General features: G+C 33.2%; 3 protein-coding genes across 5 annotated transcripts; 1 reads left to right on the forward strand and 2 right to left on the reverse strand.

Moving 5' to 3' along the window:
- Positions 1 to 1,375: 1,375 nt before the first annotated feature.
- LOC137837400 (syntaxin-132-like) lies at positions 1,376 to 8,568 on the reverse strand. Its single transcript, XM_068646380.1, has 13 exons — positions 8,332 to 8,568; positions 6,647 to 6,754; positions 6,386 to 6,442; positions 4,774 to 4,822; positions 4,230 to 4,318; positions 4,072 to 4,145; positions 3,705 to 3,747; positions 3,560 to 3,620; positions 3,420 to 3,445; positions 3,261 to 3,338; positions 2,925 to 3,005; positions 2,656 to 2,721; positions 1,376 to 1,693 (listed from the first exon to the last, which is right to left on the reverse strand). The coding sequence occupies exons 1-13, from the start codon at positions 8,347 to 8,349 to the stop codon at positions 1,520 to 1,522; spliced, it is 924 nt and encodes a 307-aa protein (XP_068502481.1). The 5' UTR covers positions 8,350 to 8,568; the 3' UTR covers positions 1,376 to 1,519.
- A 2,082-nt stretch (positions 8,569 to 10,650) lies between these two features.
- Positions 10,651 to 14,130, reverse strand: LOC137837401 (probable inactive shikimate kinase like 1, chloroplastic). Of its 3 annotated transcripts, none has more exons than XM_068646382.1 (10): positions 13,893 to 14,130; positions 13,517 to 13,554; positions 13,251 to 13,302; positions 12,547 to 12,619; positions 12,377 to 12,464; positions 11,841 to 11,923; positions 11,422 to 11,548; positions 11,242 to 11,320; positions 11,087 to 11,151; positions 10,651 to 10,844 (listed from the first exon to the last, which is right to left on the reverse strand). In XM_068646382.1, the coding sequence occupies exons 1-10, from the start codon at positions 14,086 to 14,088 to the stop codon at positions 10,776 to 10,778; spliced, it is 870 nt and encodes a 289-aa protein (XP_068502483.1). In that variant the 5' UTR covers positions 14,089 to 14,130; the 3' UTR covers positions 10,651 to 10,775. The 3 variants fall into 3 exon arrangements, with proteins under 3 accessions (XP_068502483.1, XP_068502482.1, XP_068502484.1); XM_068646381.1 differs by having other exon boundaries at positions 13,251 to 13,305; positions 13,893 to 14,129; XM_068646383.1 differs by lacking the exon at positions 12,547 to 12,619 and having other exon boundaries at positions 13,255 to 13,316.
- A 3,319-nt stretch (positions 14,131 to 17,449) lies between these two features.
- Positions 17,450 to 18,298, forward strand: LOC137838426 (uncharacterized). Its single transcript, XM_068647672.1, has one exon. It carries the CDS (start codon positions 17,450 to 17,452, stop codon positions 18,296 to 18,298), a length of 849 nt encoding a protein of 282 aa, XP_068503773.1.
- The last annotated feature ends 350 nt before the right edge of the window (positions 18,299 to 18,648 follow it).

The raw sequence follows: 18,648 nt of genomic DNA on the forward strand, positions 1-18,648 counted from the left end.
TCAAGTCAGTGAGAGCATACAAAATAAATATTCAGTTTCAGTCTCAAGTATTCATAAACAACATATTATTTGTTTGCCTCTTGAAGGGCCCTCATGGCCTCCATGAGTTGCTGTAAGGTGGGGGCATCGCTTCCTTCGGATCCCAACGAGCCTTGCCTTATATTTCTCATCACGTTAGAAGGCTTAGTCGCAAATGTTGATGAGATCAAGTTTTATCGGGCCCATAGTGGGCATCAAATGTTCTCGCTGGTTAACCTTGGATGGATTAGGTGGCCAAGCTCCTCTTTTGTCTTGTCTCCAATTGGTGCTCGAAGATGTCGCTCCACAGGGACAAACGGGGCTTTATCTGTTGATCACACTCTGACGATCAAGTCAGTGAGAGCATACAAAATAAATATTCAGTTTCAATCTCAAGTATTCAGATACAACATATTATTTGTTTGCCTCTTGGAGGGCCCTCATGGCCTCCATGAGTTGCTGTAAGGTGGGGGCATCGCTTCCTTCGGATCCCAGTGGGCCTTGCCTTATATTTCTCATCACGTTAGAAGGCTTAGTCGTAAATGTGGATGAGATCAAGTTTTATCGGGCCCCACAGTGGGCACCAAATGTTCTCGCTGGTTGACCTTGGATGGATTAGGTGGCCAAGCTCCTCTTTTGTCTTGTCTCCAATTGGTGCTCGAAGATGCCGCTCCACATGGACAAAATGGGCTTTATCTATTGATCACACTCCAACGATCAAGTCAGTGAGAGCATATAAAATAAATATTCAATTTCAGTCTCAAGTATTCAAAAACAACATACCTTTATTAGGGATCTCAAGCCCCTTTTATAGATATCCCTTCAACGATTTTCTCCAATCTCAACAAAGCAAAATTTCAACAGGAAGAATATAATCTTAATAGAAAACATATAATCATAACAGAAAAACATATTACTTACGTGCACCTTTATCTTCAGGTGTTTAACAAAAATAAAACATTATGTTCACATGCACCTTTATTCTCGGATTCTAACTACTTTATTCTCAACAACTTTTATTGGTATTTAATTAGCGTATATATTATAACCAATCTGAATATTCTTCTATTTAATTATCTTTTTCGAGTTGTTTCTCAGTATCTAAGCCGAGCTCATGGCCCACTCTTTGGGCCCATATTGGCCCAAAAAATGAGTTGACCTAAACGCTTGAACCGAACCAAGCTCCTAACCAATACAATACTTTGCCATTTCAAACATTATTTCTTCTTTTCTTTCAAGGGTACAAATGGAAAACAATAATAAATGTCATCTTAAACTTTTAAAATGACATATAAATGAATGAACATTTTTTTCTTCAAAGATGATTGGGATAGTAATCAATATATTTTCTTTGATATATTATACAATTCAATTCAACATTTTATATGTTGGCCCAATGTTTCTTCTTTCAAGTGATATGAAAGTGAAAGAATGTTTTTACAACATGACAAATCAAAAGAATGGATCAGGGAAAAAAATCATGGTGTTACAAGTTATGCAATTATGCACCATTTTTGCTAGCCCATGGTTTGATGACAGTGATAACAATGATTATAATAAAGATGAGAAGTATCAAGATTGCAACACACATCCATTTTCTAGAGTTCTTTTGATGTTTCTTGGCCGATATGAGGGCGTTGTTACCTTGCTGCACGTGATCGACTGCACTTGAAACCTGATTCAAGAACAGAACAAAGTTTGATCACAAACATAACTTTCCACCAATCAAATTTTCACAGCGATTAACATATGTATGCAAACATACACGCAGAAAAACATAGGTAGAGGACATATTATGTTAGGACCTGAAAAATTAGCATATATCTGGAAAGATGGTGTGATGGACTTTTCCACTTTCCAGTGCATAAAGTGAAAAAAAAAATAACAAAATTGCTACTTGTGTGATTTATGCATTGGAAAGAAGAAAAATCTCTTGTTTTAGTTAATTCAAATATACACTTGGAACTGCTAATTTTCACCATACCTAGATACATTGATCATATGGATGATCAAGATTAACAGTTCTCATGTCTCATTTATCGTTATAACACTGTCCAAAGGAATTGATTTACACATTCCTACATCCAACCCTTTAATTATGATTATGCACTACCTAAATTTATAAAAATTAAACAACAATAAGAAATACTCAACTAACTCTTATTTTCATACGTTTTTTAAAGTATACATTACTCAATTTTGATGTATGTCAACAAGGTAAGGGTGAGGGTCACGCTGATATAAACTGATCCTTACCTATAGAAGGCACACTATTGAGCTGGACATGAGTTCATCTTAGTCATATAACCATCTATGGATAATGAAGATTGTTTTAAACTTTTAATCAGTTCTAATCTTGACATACAAACATTTGAATTATACAGCTAAATTTTGCTCCTTTCACACCCTCTTCAAAGACTTGATATTAAAATCTAAACTTAACATGCTTGATGAACAAACAAGAGAAGTTGTGAGAGAGAAAGAAAAACTATGGAACGGCAATTATTATTGATCAGCAAAACTGGTATGCAAAAGAGGGAGTGTTTGTTTACATTCAAAGCAAACTGATAGAAATTAACAATAGCTAAGACTTGACACGCTATATCTATGGTCTTAAATGCAAAGAGAACAAAATACCTGTGTTTCGATGTTGTCTAGCATGTCTCCTTGTGCATCCACTAACACCGCAATATCCAGAAATATCTGCCAAGACAAAGAAATTAAAGTAACTAGATATCTATCTCTTGACATATCTTGCACGCATTGTGCATTATAAGCATAACTCTAAATTTTTAGTTTTCAGGGCTGCCCATAATTATTTTATGCTTTATTCCTGCTGTTTATCTAACCAGGATATCAAAATGTCCTAATCACAGTCAGATTAATTAAACAAACTGACTAAATACCTGTTGTAGCTCAAGAAGCTTTTTCTCAACATCTCTAACTGCTTCATGTCGCTCTTGTATTTCAGCCAAGGCGTCCATTATCTACAAAGATAACTCATGTATGAGGAGTGTACGGTGACAAGGTAGATTTCCTGATATCATGCAATTTGCCTATACCCCAAGGAAGATCAATGTTCCTCACCCCTCCCCAGCCCCAAAAGCACAAATTATGGGGGAAATATTAACAATGTAGGAACGGTGGGTTTAGATGAGTGGAGGATATTCATGCTGATATTGATGAAGTTGAATAGGCATTTGAGGAGGACTTGAAAGAGAAAGTAAGAGGGATATATGAACCTGGCCTCGCCCTTGTTCCTGAATTGCCTTCTGGAAAATTTGTTCACTATCTCCAGTTTCAATTAATCTGTCAATTGTCTGTACATCGTTAAATGATTAGAAGAAAAACTTCTAAAAGACATTTCTATCTATTAATAAAAATTCAGAAAAGAAAAATACCTCCTCATCAGCTCTTGTGCCCGTAACTGAAAATCATGAAAACCAGAGAATAAGAAGAAATTAACTCCATTTCAAGGAGAAGTAATGGTACAGAATTGCATAAGATTGAATGTAACCACTGATGAGTAAACAACTCAAACCTGTAAAAACTCGTCTCTCAACAACCTCGCGGTACTCTTGATGGATGACCTCTCTTAGGGTCTGCAAATATTTTCAAAAACGGATTCAGATGAATTCAAAAGGACAGGAGAATAAAAAAAATCACAAAAAATTAGACAAACCCACCTGAAATTCTGCCATTTTATCTTTTAGTTTCTTTTTTAAAGAACTGCAAAACAATATAATATAAGGAACAGATGAGATGAAAAAGACGATAATATTTTAAACTTCAAAAGGACTAGAAATTTAGTTGTCTTGGAGGAGGAATATTGACGTCCAAGAGTCTCTTGTATACTTGTATTTATCAAGTAAAACTCAGTGTCTAAATGGTCATATATTTTTGCTGCAAGAGAATTTGAGAAAATAATTGTTGGAAAGTTATGAAAGCAGGGAGAGAACTATTTACTAAACTACAAATACAATGAGAAACTCAATTTCATAACTATTTACAATGAGAAACAATAACAAAATAAAAAGTCAGATCATTACTGACATGGTTGTTGCTGTTCTTGAGCGGTCAACACCTGAACCTTTTCCGCATCCAGACTTCTGCCTGTTTGCCAAATTCTACAACACAGAATGAATGAGTAGATTTACACCAAGAATCCATGGATTGAATAAAACAGATAAAAAGGAATTCAGTAGAGACACCTCTTTGTCCAATTCTTCAATTCTGGTCTTTATGTAATATGCAGTTTTCTTAACTTCATCAACATCTTTCTCCATTTTCTGCTTTAAAGCTGCAGACAATCATTGGATTAAGCCGAATTAATTAGTTTAACACCCATGAACTTCATCAGATCCCCAGAAAAACAAAGTTCAAATCTTTCCTTTTATCAGATGGGCAATTTAACATCTAGAAACAGTCCTACTTCAGAAAATTCTTCATATCAATATAACAATTTTGAACTATAACTTGCAAACTATTTCTCTATTACATGTATATTTAATTTATATTTTATAATACAAAATTTCAGTAACACCTACAAGAAGGATTCCTCTAAAGGTTCAATGAGTCACAAAAGTATAAGTAATTTCCCCAGTTGAGTGTCTCACTGCAATATTTTTAAAAAAATATTTATTAAACGTGACTCAATAATTTTTCTTTAATTTTATGTTAATTAAAAAAAATCAAAAGGACAATGGAACATGCATAAGATAGTTTAAAATAACAATATAACAATATTATACTAACCCTTCATGGAAGGAGCCTTAGTCACAGCTTTGGCTTCCTCATGGGCATCCTGCATACAAGGTTTGAATAGAAATGGTGAGGACTAATTTCGAGTAATTTTTATGTCATAGTATAAACCAACAAGTAAGCACAATGAATTTTAGTAATTTGACCAAACATGTCATTTATTTACTTAAGGTGGACTCTTACCAAATTCCAAAACAGAAACAAATGTGGCTCTTCGTTTAATCCTTTTTCATTTTTCTCAATTCACTTGATATGAAAGCTGACTACAATTCAACACAACTATCTTAGTCATAATACAAACTACAAAATGATAGGAAACGTTAGTCATTCTAGTTTTACATACTTTTTATCCTTCTTAAATGGTTTTCCCGACCCTGTCATCTCATCTCTCCACTTGTCACTTAATCTAAACTTGCAAGTCTACGTAAGTTTTTCTGCCAACCAGTTGAATAGAAATGCCTTATGGAGGGCACAGTAGAAGAAATGAGTTCAAGTTGCTTATAGATTCATACCATCAATGAAATGTACGATGATTGCAAGACTAATGCACAAACATACGATGGTATAAGAGAGGATTTCCCATTAAAAGCATGATTACATCAAAGGTCAACTGTGAGCTCTTTTTCTCCATCTCTTGATTTTGGACATAATTACAAAATATATCAAGGAGCTATTGTCTAAATTCATGCATTTTGTAGATGTGATCAGGTCCTAATTGGAGAATGAGAGGAAATAAATGCTAAAATGGAGTTTTGGAGGGGAGATTTAGAATCACATGGAAGTAGATGTAAGGTGGTGTACGAGGATTGTTAGCTCGTAAAGAAGCATGGCGGCACAGGTATCTAGAGTAGAAGATGTAAGGTGCAGGTGCATATGATGGTGGATGAAATTTCCATAAGCTGTTTTCAGCTTTTTTCAATAAGCTCTTCAGATAGCTTATGAAAACAGCTTATAACTTGTATTGTAAGAAAACCATCTACTTTATTTTCTCTTCAATTTAAAAATAACTTATACATAAGTGTCGTATGATAAACACTTATTCAAAAAGTACTTAATTAAAGTTATTTACCCAAATGGGCCCATAATCTATCAATTGGAAAGGGATTTTGTTGTTGACGTTGTAGATCCATCTGCAAATTGCAAATAGACTTTTCACTTTGCCCGAGTTTTTGCATAAAAAGAATTGGTTAGACTATATTAGAGCTTCGAAGTTCTTATGAGATAGATGAAGTAAGGGGTTTCCAACAAGTTTAAATAATAGAGTACAATTTTCTTATCAGCAAGACTTTCTTCATTCTTCAGTCTTTATGAATTACACTAGTGTACACCAGGAAGTAAGAGTTCAGGTAACAAATAAGGTATACAGAGATGGTTCTGCTGTTAGATTAGCAACACGAAAATAACCTTGACTTTGGTAGGCCATGCACACACAAATACATATCATGCCTATATTGCCCACTTCTTTATTTATAATTATTATACTTCAGTGAAACTTAATAAATTCATTAAACAGTCATCCATTTGCATACAACTTTGACATGATCAAAACTGGTTCTTCAAGCGTTCCAAAAGCCAACAATTAGTACAAGTTTGTAAAGCAGGTTACCTGGAGCTTTTTCAAAAGCTTGTCCAGTTTAGCATATTGCTTATCAAGCTCTTGAACCTACAAAAAAAACCCAATCATTCAACGACATGAACAACATGATTGAACATGAATGCTAAGGCCCCTAAGCTAAGAAACGGAAAGAGATAATGAAAGATGAGCTGAATAATGTTTACACACACACACACACACACACACATATATATATATATATATATATATATATATATATATATATATATATATATATATATAAATAAACACCTTTCTGAAGAAACTTTCCAAGCCCAGTTCTCCTGAATTCCTCGCATATTCTCCTAACTCAATGTCACCACCTCCGTGACCTACGCCACGCGGGATTTCAAATGATTCCTGAGAAAACAAAATACATCATCAAATTACTATGTATGGTTCAACTCTAAGACTGAAGTTGCTATCAGCACGTCCTCGATAAAATAGTCATTGAAGCAATTGCTATCTTAACATTAGCACATAGACAAAATAACACAATATTCTACATACCAAAAAACCAGTATTGAGCTTAGATGCATTTAAAATTCAAAGCACAACAAACAGAACAAATAATCTGTTTCAAAATTTGAAGATGGTCTCCCTACAATACGTTTTGACTATTAAGTAGTATGCTACTGTTAAGACCTACGTAGTGACAGGTAATTCTAAGACCTAACAAAGATGGATTTATGCATTGACCCTTCCTTAGTGCACACTGCATAGCTGTTCGTTTTAGTCCCGTGGAAAGACTGTAACAGTCAATGGAAGGATTGAATTCACAGCCTAATTCATTGTGTGCAAATCTAAGTAACTAACTTCATTCAATAGATATTGTAGATATTGTGAATGGTTGTATGCACTTCAACTTATAGCTAAAAGAAGTGAAGTATAGTTTCAACTCATTGTATATTAGAATGAAAAAATCAGAGAACATTGTATAAGCATCATGGTTTCTCTAAGATGTTAACTGTTATATAAGCTGTTAAATATAAAAATAAATTCTGGGGATTGGGAAAGAAGTGAAGTATAGTTTCAACTTATTCTATATTAGAATAAAAAAATCAGGGAATTCTATTGGCATCATTGTGTCTCTAAGATGCTCACTGTTATATAAACTGTAAGGAATAATTTAAAAAGAAAATTCTGGTCACAAGTATAATAATTTTAATCTGCTCACAACTCAATAAATCACAGCTTATACCCTTCACATCACTTCCTAAAGGGATATCTTTTGAGTTACTGTTTTACCACAAAGAACATCCAATGTAATTTGATTAGTTAATAAGAATCTGCCAATGGCAAGAAGAGGCTACTGAAAATATCATTAATGATTTATAAATTACTAATTTAGTCTTTTATTTTAAACAATTACAAGATAGTTGACCATTGAAAAGTAAAACCAAGTGCATGTTTAACTCTAGATTAATTTAATTGTCACTGTCCATGGCAACCTCTTTCATTAATTTTCCCTTTTTAAAACAGAACAGATCGCAACGCAGATAACTACAAATCTCGAAACCGTTAACGCTAAATTTCCATAGGCTTAAGAACACTATATAGTGGCAAAGAGCAATTAAATTAAATTTCCTTCAAGAAACAGACACCAAAATTGCATTTCAACATAACTCAAACAATGATGAAGAAAATGAAATCCCATTTTTCAAATGTTTCAAACCCACATTCATCAACCCAATAATGTTCTTTTTTTTTCTCAGCAAACAGAGAAAACAGAGGATAAAAAAAAGTTGATATCCTGAGTTTTCACATTGTGCACAAAGCTAGATCTGACAAAAACCCACATGAAGAAAATCACAAATGCGTGAAATAAAAGGAGAAAGAACGAAGAACAAGATGAATCAACAATGAAGAAATGGAAAAAAAAAAAAAAAAAAAAAAAAAAGATAAAGAGAAAGAGAAGGTAGAAAATGGAAGGTTACCGTTAGAAGGTCGTTCATTGTGGAAGAAAGACGAGAAATTCAAAGGGAAGAGGGAATGTGTTTGGAAAAGGGTATTAAGATTTAAGAGTTGTTGAGGACCTGGTTAACAATAAACCAGGCCAGAGTTTCATTTCTAACCAAGAAACAACAAAAGAGAGAAAGAAAGAAGAAGAAGAAGACGTGTTTTTGAAACTTTTTTATTTATATTTTTATTTGTTTGTTTGTTTGCGTTGTTGTAAGAATGGAAAGTTTGGAAATGCAACCACGACCCTGACACGTAGGTGAGGTGATAGCTATTTTGAAGGGTTTAGGATAACTAGAAATTAATCATTAAAAGCAAAATAATAATTATTAGTTAATTTAGGATTTTTTTTTGTTTTGATTTGGAGTGCATTTGGTTTCTTTTTAAAAGTAAACTTTTGGAATAAGATAAAATAAGCATGATAGAATTATTTTTTTAAACAAATTAATTATAAACAAATTTGACTAATGTTCTTTATCAATAGAATAATTAATAAAAATAAAAGTTTTGGGATGGCTTTTTTATTACAGGAGCCATGGGGACAGTAAAACATGTTGGTTGAAATGAAAAAATGACTATAAGATTGCATTCTTATTATCACTAATATGCGTGTAGTCATGTTTTTATTACATTAAAAATATATAAATTTATTATTTTATACATAGTTAATTAAAATTTTAAAAAATAATATAATTTAAAATATATATCTTTTTTTTATAAAAATTATATAACCATTTAAAATAAGTAATTTAATTATTTTAAAATAAAGAAAAATTATTTAACTATTTATCTTATTAAATAAATAAATTATCCTTTATTTATTAAAAAATAATATTATTTGATTAAAATACCACATCAAAGAAATAATGCATTTTTTATATAATGGTAGGTAAGTTTTACCTTTTTTTGTATGTAGTCTGTTTTTATTAGAGGTCGTTAAAATGATAATAATTTATATAAAAATGGATAATCTCCTACTAATTGTATAAAAAGAATAGAAGAGAGTTTGGTGAACTCAAAGGATAAATGAAAAAAAACACACACATATATATATATATATATATAATTATTTCAAAGTTGAATTTTATATACAATTAGAGGAAGTGATTTCTTATATGCAGTTAAAAGACTTATATAATCTTATAATATAGAGACAAAAAGAATATTGCTATTATTATAGTTATAATTTGTAGATTAAATGTGCATTACATTTAATAATTAAAAATAGATTAAATATATGTTTAGTTTTTATGAAAAGACATTTCGATTTTAGTTTTTGAAAAGTATATTGGCTCTTTTTTGTTTCTTATTAGCAAAACATCTTAAAATGCATGAAAAGTTATTATATTAATTGAATTTATTGAATAATTAAGTAACAGTTCTATTAGTTACAAACATCAATATCAATACATGAACAGTGTAACAAAATTTAATTACTTTAATAATGCAGGGGAAATTTTAGGGAAATATACTTGCATTGGTTCAATAGTTTTAATTATGGTTAGGATCTATGAATTCTTTTTCTATCTGTTCTCAGTGTCTGCGTTTAGTATCTGAAATTAATCACTTAATCTTGAAGCAATTAACTTCCTTAATTGAAGTAATTAGATTGCGAAAAGGGGAATAATAAATATTTTCTTTCTCTGGTTGGATGCTGAATTCTGCACCCAATTCTTAATTTGATCATCAACATTTTCAGTTTGTTTCAACCTTGTTACCCTAAAAAGAAAAACTTTTTGTTTGTAACTTTGTGTTGTTAACGAAGATACATTCTTTTCAATATCTTTTTGAAAGCTTTTTCTTAATAATCAGTAAATACTGTTTATTTTTATTGTTAAATTAATTAGAATAAGATAGAAAAGATAAAGAATAAATGTTAATTCGACATTATGCATATTCTAAGTAAAACTCACGATTTAGTCCAAGATTTAGTGATATTAAATTCCATTTCTATCAATAGTAAAATAAAACCAATAAAGTAAAGAAAAAAAAATACTGCAGAAAACTAACTGAATTACACTTCAAAACAAAATATAGTTTGAGATCATTGCATTATTTGTACATATTGGTATTGATTGGAATACAATCTATTATAATTGATTTTTGAATTATTAGTTTCTATTTATTTATTTTTTTGTTCTTTTCTTTTTATTGGATTCAATTCCAAGTTAAAGTGAATTGGAAATCCAAAAGTGGTAAAGATATCAAACTGATATAAAAAAAAAAACAGCAGGCATAAAAAATTTCCTTTTCAAAAACACTCTACATCTTAAAACAGCAACAAAGGAAGACAGAAATTTGAAGGAAGAAAACTAAAATGAAAACTGAAATTTGAGATGCTAACCCAGGGGTTGCAGATTCAAAAATGTTTTAGATTGTCCCGTTTGATTACAGGTAAAGGAAGGTAGAATGTCAAGGTTGGTTAAAAAGGTCTTGCAGCCTCTTCGATCATCTTCTTTACTCTGGTCAACTTCTCAATCTCCTTCAGAGCCTGGAATTAGTTAAGAATAAAAGCGAATAAGAACAATGATACACAGCCAGAAAAAAAAAAATCAAATTTGTCAAGATTCAGTAATAACAGTTGGACAAGCCAAAATGGTTAGGCTCATTCACCACTCCATTCAAAGTTTAACAATGCTTACTCATTGTAACAAAAATTAGGCTCATTTAGTACTTCCTAAAAGGAAACAGTTATCATGGCATGCTTCTAGTTGTTTGCATAAAAAATATAACCTCCAAAGTCAAGTCTTCTCGTGTAACTTCATCTAAGTTGTCACAACCCAACCGAGATGCTACTTCTGTAAAAGGAAAGAAGATGTTAGGACTTCAGACAAACATTGTAAACCAAACAAAAACTGTAAATAAAACAGCCAGGGAAGGTTGCGTACTTTGAACTGAAATAATAGCATCAGCTGTAGCATATCCAGCTCTGTATTTAACATATATAGCACCTAGTTCATCCTTTACCTAACATCAGTTCTCAGAGGCATTAATAATCAGGGATTTAGATTTACTGAAAGAAAGTTTGGAAACTAGTGTAACAACACTTTTCACAGCAGGGAATAAACCTCTGGGTATGATCCTGAAATAGGTATTTCAGATGGAGTAAACTGACTCTCATCTTCTATTACATCCCTAGCCACAAGATCTACAGGCACATCTATCCACAGCGTAATTCCATGTCTCAGAAGTGCCCTATTGTCAATTCAAGAGCAAGTCAAGATAGTAATAAGAATGATGATGACGATCATAACTAGAGGTAAATCCAAATTCATGCATTCACGCAGTCAATAATCCAAAATTGTTGGATGGAGATCAAGTGGATCAAATCTCAAATGCAAGATATAAGTATGATTTACCAAGGTAAGATGAGTTGTTTGATCTTCATCCAACAATTCTTATTCGGTCACTGTATGGGTGTATGAAAAAATTGACTACAGTGACAATGGATTGTGAGCACAAATAGCTAGCAGTCATAAATCCATACAGATTAGTAGGACTTGTCACAGCTCCATTGCCTGCACAGACCACTAGTCGACCCATGGAAGATAATTGCTTCAGTACTTCAGTCTGCATTTGACATGCAAAACGTAAGTATTTGATATTCCAATTCAACAGTTAAATAATGGAAATGAGCATCTTTATCCAGAAAACTCAACTAAAAACGAAAGATCTCAGCCATGTTAGTAACTAAGGTCACACATACAATTGAAATTTAACATATCTGCTAGTTCTTACAAATGAATCAAATTTTTATTTTAGTAACAGTAAATATTTTGTTGATTTTGATCTTTATAAATTGTAGTTTTTTTAATAGTTCTTTTGGCGTGTCATGTATCTAGATGCGTTATAGCATATCTGATATGATTCAAATAATAGTTCATATTGCATGCTTTGTCATCCTTAAAAGATAAAGACCATTTTAAATCTATGATAACCAAAAATCAATGAGTTTTCTTTTAGGATTAAAATCAAAATTCACCATGTATTTATTTATAGGCAGTAAAAATTGCAATCAATCACCTCAGACTCATAGAAGCCTTTCGTGTCACTTTCTGTAAAGGATTTTTCAGCCAGTGCACCACCTAAAGCTTCTTCCACCAAACTATCACTGGACAGAGTACATATCATCAAGTATAGCTAATAACTGAAAAGTCCCTTTTTTTATCCGAGAATAACAAACAAATACAAACCTGTCAAAATAATAATACCGTAATGCATCAGCCAGCAGCTTTCCCAAACTGGTTTTGAGAGAACTTTTCATTCCTTTGGCAAAAATATAGAATTGGGTTAAGTCACAATAAAGTAATGTTTAGATCCAACCTTTTTTTAACGTTTCTCTGTAAAGAGAACTGGGGTTTTGAACACATTTCTGAAAAAGCTCTTAAAAAATTAAGCAGTGTAATTTTTATACAAGAAAAAAATTCTAAAAATATTAGATGAAGGAATTCTTAAATCTCTCCATCCTCTGTTTTACTTTATCTCTTTAATTAAAAGACGAGTTATTATAAGGAGAAAATTTAGATACAATCTTTTAGGTATTGCTTCTATTGTTCTTCAATCAGAATTGCAGTTTCATTTCAGTATGTAACTAGATAATCTTTTAATACAAATCTTTATTACGGAGATTACCAAGATATAACTCCTTCTTTATGGAGAAGAACAATACAAACACTTAATTCACCATATCTGTATCCAAGTTTTCTCCTTGAAGTTATATCTGGCTAAAATAATCATTCCAAAAGGTGTATATTGACAAATTTCAGAAGGATTTGCTACTCTACACCTACTTGTTTTAGAAGTAAGATACATAACTTAAATAACCTCAAGAAAAAAAAATAATAACTTGTTTAAACAATCCAAGGTCCTTAATTGAAAAGGTGTTTGGTATTCTTACCAACCAGAAATATGGAGGTCCCTTTGAGGTCAGAAGACACCTCTGCAGCTTTCTTCTGAACAAAAACTAAAGAAACAGTTAAAACAATCTTCTATTCTATCTATGCAGATCACTTAGAGTATGTTTGGATACAAAACCAGAAAGATTTTTTAAAGTTTCTGTACCCAAAAAAAACTATATTTTCAGTACAAAAGCTCTCAAAAGCACTTTTAGTTCATATCCAAACAACCCCGTAGTCTTCATAACACAATCTCGATCAGTCTCACCTTCACCACAAGAGCCGAGTCCGTGGCACCAACAGAAGCTGAATAATAAGATTGGCAACATAACATCAACACCATTGGTCAATTTTTTTTATTTACACAACATTGGTTAATTAAGAACCTATTTAGCTTAATTTCAAAATAAACACTCCCACAAGAAAAAGATTTTTTTTTTTTCTAGAAACTAAACTTATCATATACCTAAACTATTTTACAAAAATTCCCTCAACTAACTTCTTTAAAAATCACATTTTTAAGTCAGTTTACGAAAAAACTTCTCTTTACAAAAAGTTTACCCAAACACAACCTAACCATTTACATAACTGCACAATTTGATTCAGAAACAGTGGGGAAAATACAATACAGTTACGAGGCTTACACGGAACGGTGCCGTCCGATACTGAGCAATTGAGCCTGCGAAGTCGAAGGAGGTTCGGGTTTGGATTTGGGCTCGGATTCAGGTTCGGATTAGGGTACTTGAGGAAGAAATTTGAGTGCTTGAATTGAAGAAAATCGAAAGAGCCATTTGGAAGCGCGAAACGAGCGTTCATGCGGTTCACACTTACCTTCTCCATTCCAAATTTTGTTATCTTCTTCACTCTTCCACGCTCTTTCAACTATAAACTATAAACTATTTAATTTGGTTGGTATTGAAAAAAAAAGTTATAATTAGAAATAATAAAACCTGTAAATGGTTTATCCATACACAATGAATTTAATTTTTATGTACTGCTTTATTTTTTTCAGATGATCAATTAATAAAAAATTATAATATGACTTTCAATACAATTAAAAAAAGTTAGCAAATATTTAAGTGTAAGATTATACAATTAAATAATAAAGTAATCTTACTCCAAAATTTCTTTCTTAAAAATAAATAGCTTCATTTCTTTGATTTATTGTTAAGGGAAACTAATCAAATCTAAGATATCATATTCTTTTTGTGGAGACTACTAGGGTTTTCCTTCTTGTAATTCAAAAAGAAAAAAAAAAACAAAATCATACATTAACTATTTACTCATAAATTTTGTTGTTGTGGAAATTGTATCCACAAAAGGTTAGAACTTGAATTATGTTTATGTGATATGTATAATATTTCTAAAAAATAAATTAAAATAATTTTCGAATCTATTTAAAAGAATAATCCTTTAACTCTCATCCAACACAATTTATTTTCCAAATATATAAATTTAGAAACTTAAGGGTAATCGCCAAACTATACTTTAATATATCTTAATGATGGGGGAATGTGGCTCTCTAAATTTTTAAATCAAAAAGAAAAGAAAACAATCAAAGGAAATCTAAATGAAAAATAAAATTAACTTAGTCAAATATATTAAAAATATCACTTATAATAATAATCCCTTACTTTAGTTCCTATGCAAACAAAAAATAAAAGAAAATTATAAAACGATAAAAATATTTGAAATAGAGTAATTAAATTAAAATTAATATAATATTAAAAATATAAGATATTGTTTAGTTGATTTTGTAATCCCCTATATTAAGTTATTGTTTATTTGAGTAGACTCATATTGTGTCTTGATTTTATTAACATGCAACATAGAAAGATTGAGAGGAGTTTGTGTATTTATATTTATAATCAAATTTTGATTAATGGGACTATTTAAAAAATGTCTTATGGGAGAAGTGGAAATAATTTAAGAGTTGTAAGTAGTAAAACCTTTTGTATTGTTTGATTAGTAAAACCTTTTGTATTGTTTGGTTTATCTCTCAGATGATTAATTATTTGTAGTTTTAAACGCTATTCAAATTTCTTCTAAAATTACAATGCTTTTTTAATCAATAATATATATAAGAGTATAAGAGTACTTCAATTCATCATGTACAACAAATTTTAATATCATGTTATTTTTCAATCACTTTTTCCACAACTTCTTGAAATTTTATAGGTCTTACAAGTTTTTGAGTAATCAAACACGGTTCCTTCATCACTCTTAGAGTTAAATTTTTCAAGATATTTAGTGTTCACAGTGAAACATTGACATTTAAAGGATGTAAATTAGATATATTAGGTTTTTAACCTCTCCTTAACGTAGAATTTTCTTTAAGTATAAGTCTGATGTAGATTCTATTTGTAAATAATAATATTTGTTCAAAATATTTTGTTGAGTTGGAATTATAATTTAACATAATTCTAATTTCGTATAATGAACTATTTTTTCTCCACTATACCAATTTGTTGTAGCGTTATGACTTGAAAATTGTAATGAATATTATTTTCCTTGCTTATTTGATTTCTAGGATATGAGGGGATTCCTAAGATACATTAAAATGAGTCACTAATTATCTTGAATCATTACAGGTGCTCCAATTACTATCACAAAAGGCTTTTAAGTGAGCAGAAATGTTGGAAGGGAAAAAATAAACCAAGACTCGAAGCTCCTTTAATATATCTAAGAACTTTAACTGCTGCATTATAGTGAGCAATTGCAGACTTAAAAAGAAACTGAGAAAATTGTTGCCCGAAAAAGGTTATGTCAGGTCAGGTATTAGTGAGATACATAAGTCTTCCAATTAATTTTTTGTATGCTTGAATCTTTGCGAACGAAACATTTCCAATAGAAGATAATTTTGAATGATTATGAATTGGAGTATGTGCAGGTTTGCAGGGAAAAGACTTGCCTTTGTTAACAATTCCAGTGCATATTTCCTTTTATTCATCATTATCCTTTTCTTATTTCTTGTTATATCAAGACCAAGAAAATATTGCATTTAAGGTATGTAATATTTTAGACCTGCACATTTGGACCTGTATTCCCTTCACATCTGCCTATAAAATTCCCTGCACATATGGAGTTGAATCTATATGACCAAGTCATTTGTTGTTTGCTACTCGTTGTCCCCATTTTTTTACAAAAATATTGTCCACCCAAAATGTTTAGTTTCACAATAATAATCAAAACGATTTTGGGTATGCATTTGCAATATCAATTTTGCTTTGAAAAATGGAAACCACAACTGTGTTGAAATTGATTTTTGGTTCCTATTTGTAAGTTGATATTTTTGAACTATTTTGGGTACAATTGTTGATGTTTACACACTATTTTGGCTTCAGAATATTGGTCAATGCTTCCAATTTTATCTAGGAAAAAATTGATGAGCTAATGCTAGAAAATCCAGACACTGCATCAGATATATCTCCAAATGATCTAATTGGTGTCGTTTTTGGAATGGTACATCCAAGGAGGGGCACGAGAGGTGGATCCCAGACCACACACCAGTTCTCAATAAGGGAGAAGCCTAGATCATGAGAGTCCATGCGTGTGGAGTGGATGACGCGTTTAGGCGTAACACAAGTATAGAGCCATTGGAAAGGATGCGACCTGTGAGGGTCACGTTCCAGTGGTGAGCTGCATGCATGGCACGTGAACAACTGGGGCGCTCCCAAGATGGGCGACCAAAGAGATCATGTGCACGAGGAGACATCCAGGTGGTCATCCTATCAGAGGTTGCACTCTAGTTAAGGAACTCCACGTGTTAGGTTATCCTAAGAGTGGGTAATTGTGGCGTTGGGGCCCACCCCCTCAGGAAGCCCATTTTGGGTAATGGAAACAATGGAAACCCTAGTTTCAGTCTATATAAAGGGAAGTAACAAACTTGGCAAGGTACGCTATTCATTTTGCGCCGCTTAACACACACACAATTATACTCTTACGTTACACAGTTTTGGTGTTTCCTAGCCCTAAGATTGACTTGAGCGTCGGAGTGCAAACGACCTCTAGGGCGCCTTTTGCCTTTATGTTTTCAGGCATTCATCAAAGGAAAAGCACGTGCGAGCGCATGGATTCTGGACGTGAGAGTGATGTAGACGCATAAAGACATTTTAGGTCAACCGACAGGAACATTTGGCGCCCACCGTGGGGCACGATACAAAACATTGTCCCACCAGCAAGAACCAGACAGATCCAGAAGATGAGAAGTACGAGGCAAGGACTTGTTGCACCAAACAGGGGCGAAGGCCTCACCCTGCAACAGGTTATGGAGGCGATGCAGACCCTTCAAGAAGAGGTGGCTGCGTCAAGAGCAAACCAAGAACGCATCCAGGCTGATTTGGCGGCATCACGGGCAACGAGCGGAGAACTGCGTCGTTCGAATGAGGAACTGCACAAGGATATGCAAAATCACGTAGGCGAACGTGAGGAAGAAGATCAAGAACCTGCAACGCCGCCCAGGGAGTTCCCGATGTTGTTATCGCAAGAAATCATGGATGTCGTGATACCAACCACGCTTGTAAGGCCCAAAGTTACCTTCACTAGTACGGAGGACCCGAAGGCCCATCTCACGACTTTCCATACGCAGATGATGCTGGTTGGGGGCTCCGATGCGGTGAGATGCAAGCTGTTCATGAGCACCCTGGTGGGAACAATGATGAGCTGGTTCATCAGCCTCCTTGATGGCCATGTGACGTCATTCCCACAGCTTACAAAGCTGTTCAGGGCACAGTACATCGCGAATCGAGCTCCCCCACCTATATCTTATGATTTCTTTGACATAAGACAATATCAAGGAGAGTCGTTGAAGGAATTCCTCCACCGATTTGGAGCACAGGCTATGAGGTTGAACCTCAAGGACGAAAGGATGATGGTGCACGTGTTCAGGAAGGGCATTGTGCCAGGCCCCTTCAGTGAATCACTTATCAGGAACCACCCTAAGACCTTCGCCGAGATAAGGCGTCACGCGGTGGCTCATATTGCGGCAGAAGGGGAATTTAACGAGAAGCGTACGTGCGTGGTTCCCACGCACCCGCGTGCATCAGGTTGACCTCAGCCCTTAAGGGTGCATGAAACCCCCGCGAAGCAGCAGCCCTATACCAGGGAAGCCTCAAACCAGGGGGCGTGAGAGGGAGAACGTGCCACCAAGGCACGACTTCGTGTTAGAATTGAAGGACCTCATCGCTATCCCCAACGTAGCGGAGAGGCTGAAGGTACCCCCGAAGACCGACAAGAAGCTCGTGCCCAACAAGAACGCTTGGTGTGAATTCCACCAAGTATTCGGTCATCCCATACGCAACTGTTTGGTGCTGGGACTCTAGCTAGATGAGTTGGTGAAGAACGGTTTCCTGAGGGATTACTTGCAAGAAAAGCAAGGGACCGAGGACATGGCAGTGATAG

This window comes from Phaseolus vulgaris, chromosome 4, assembly GCF_000499845.2.
Source record: "Phaseolus vulgaris cultivar G19833 chromosome 4, P. vulgaris v2.0, whole genome shotgun sequence".
Taxonomy (NCBI): domain Eukaryota; kingdom Viridiplantae; phylum Streptophyta; class Magnoliopsida; order Fabales; family Fabaceae; genus Phaseolus; species Phaseolus vulgaris.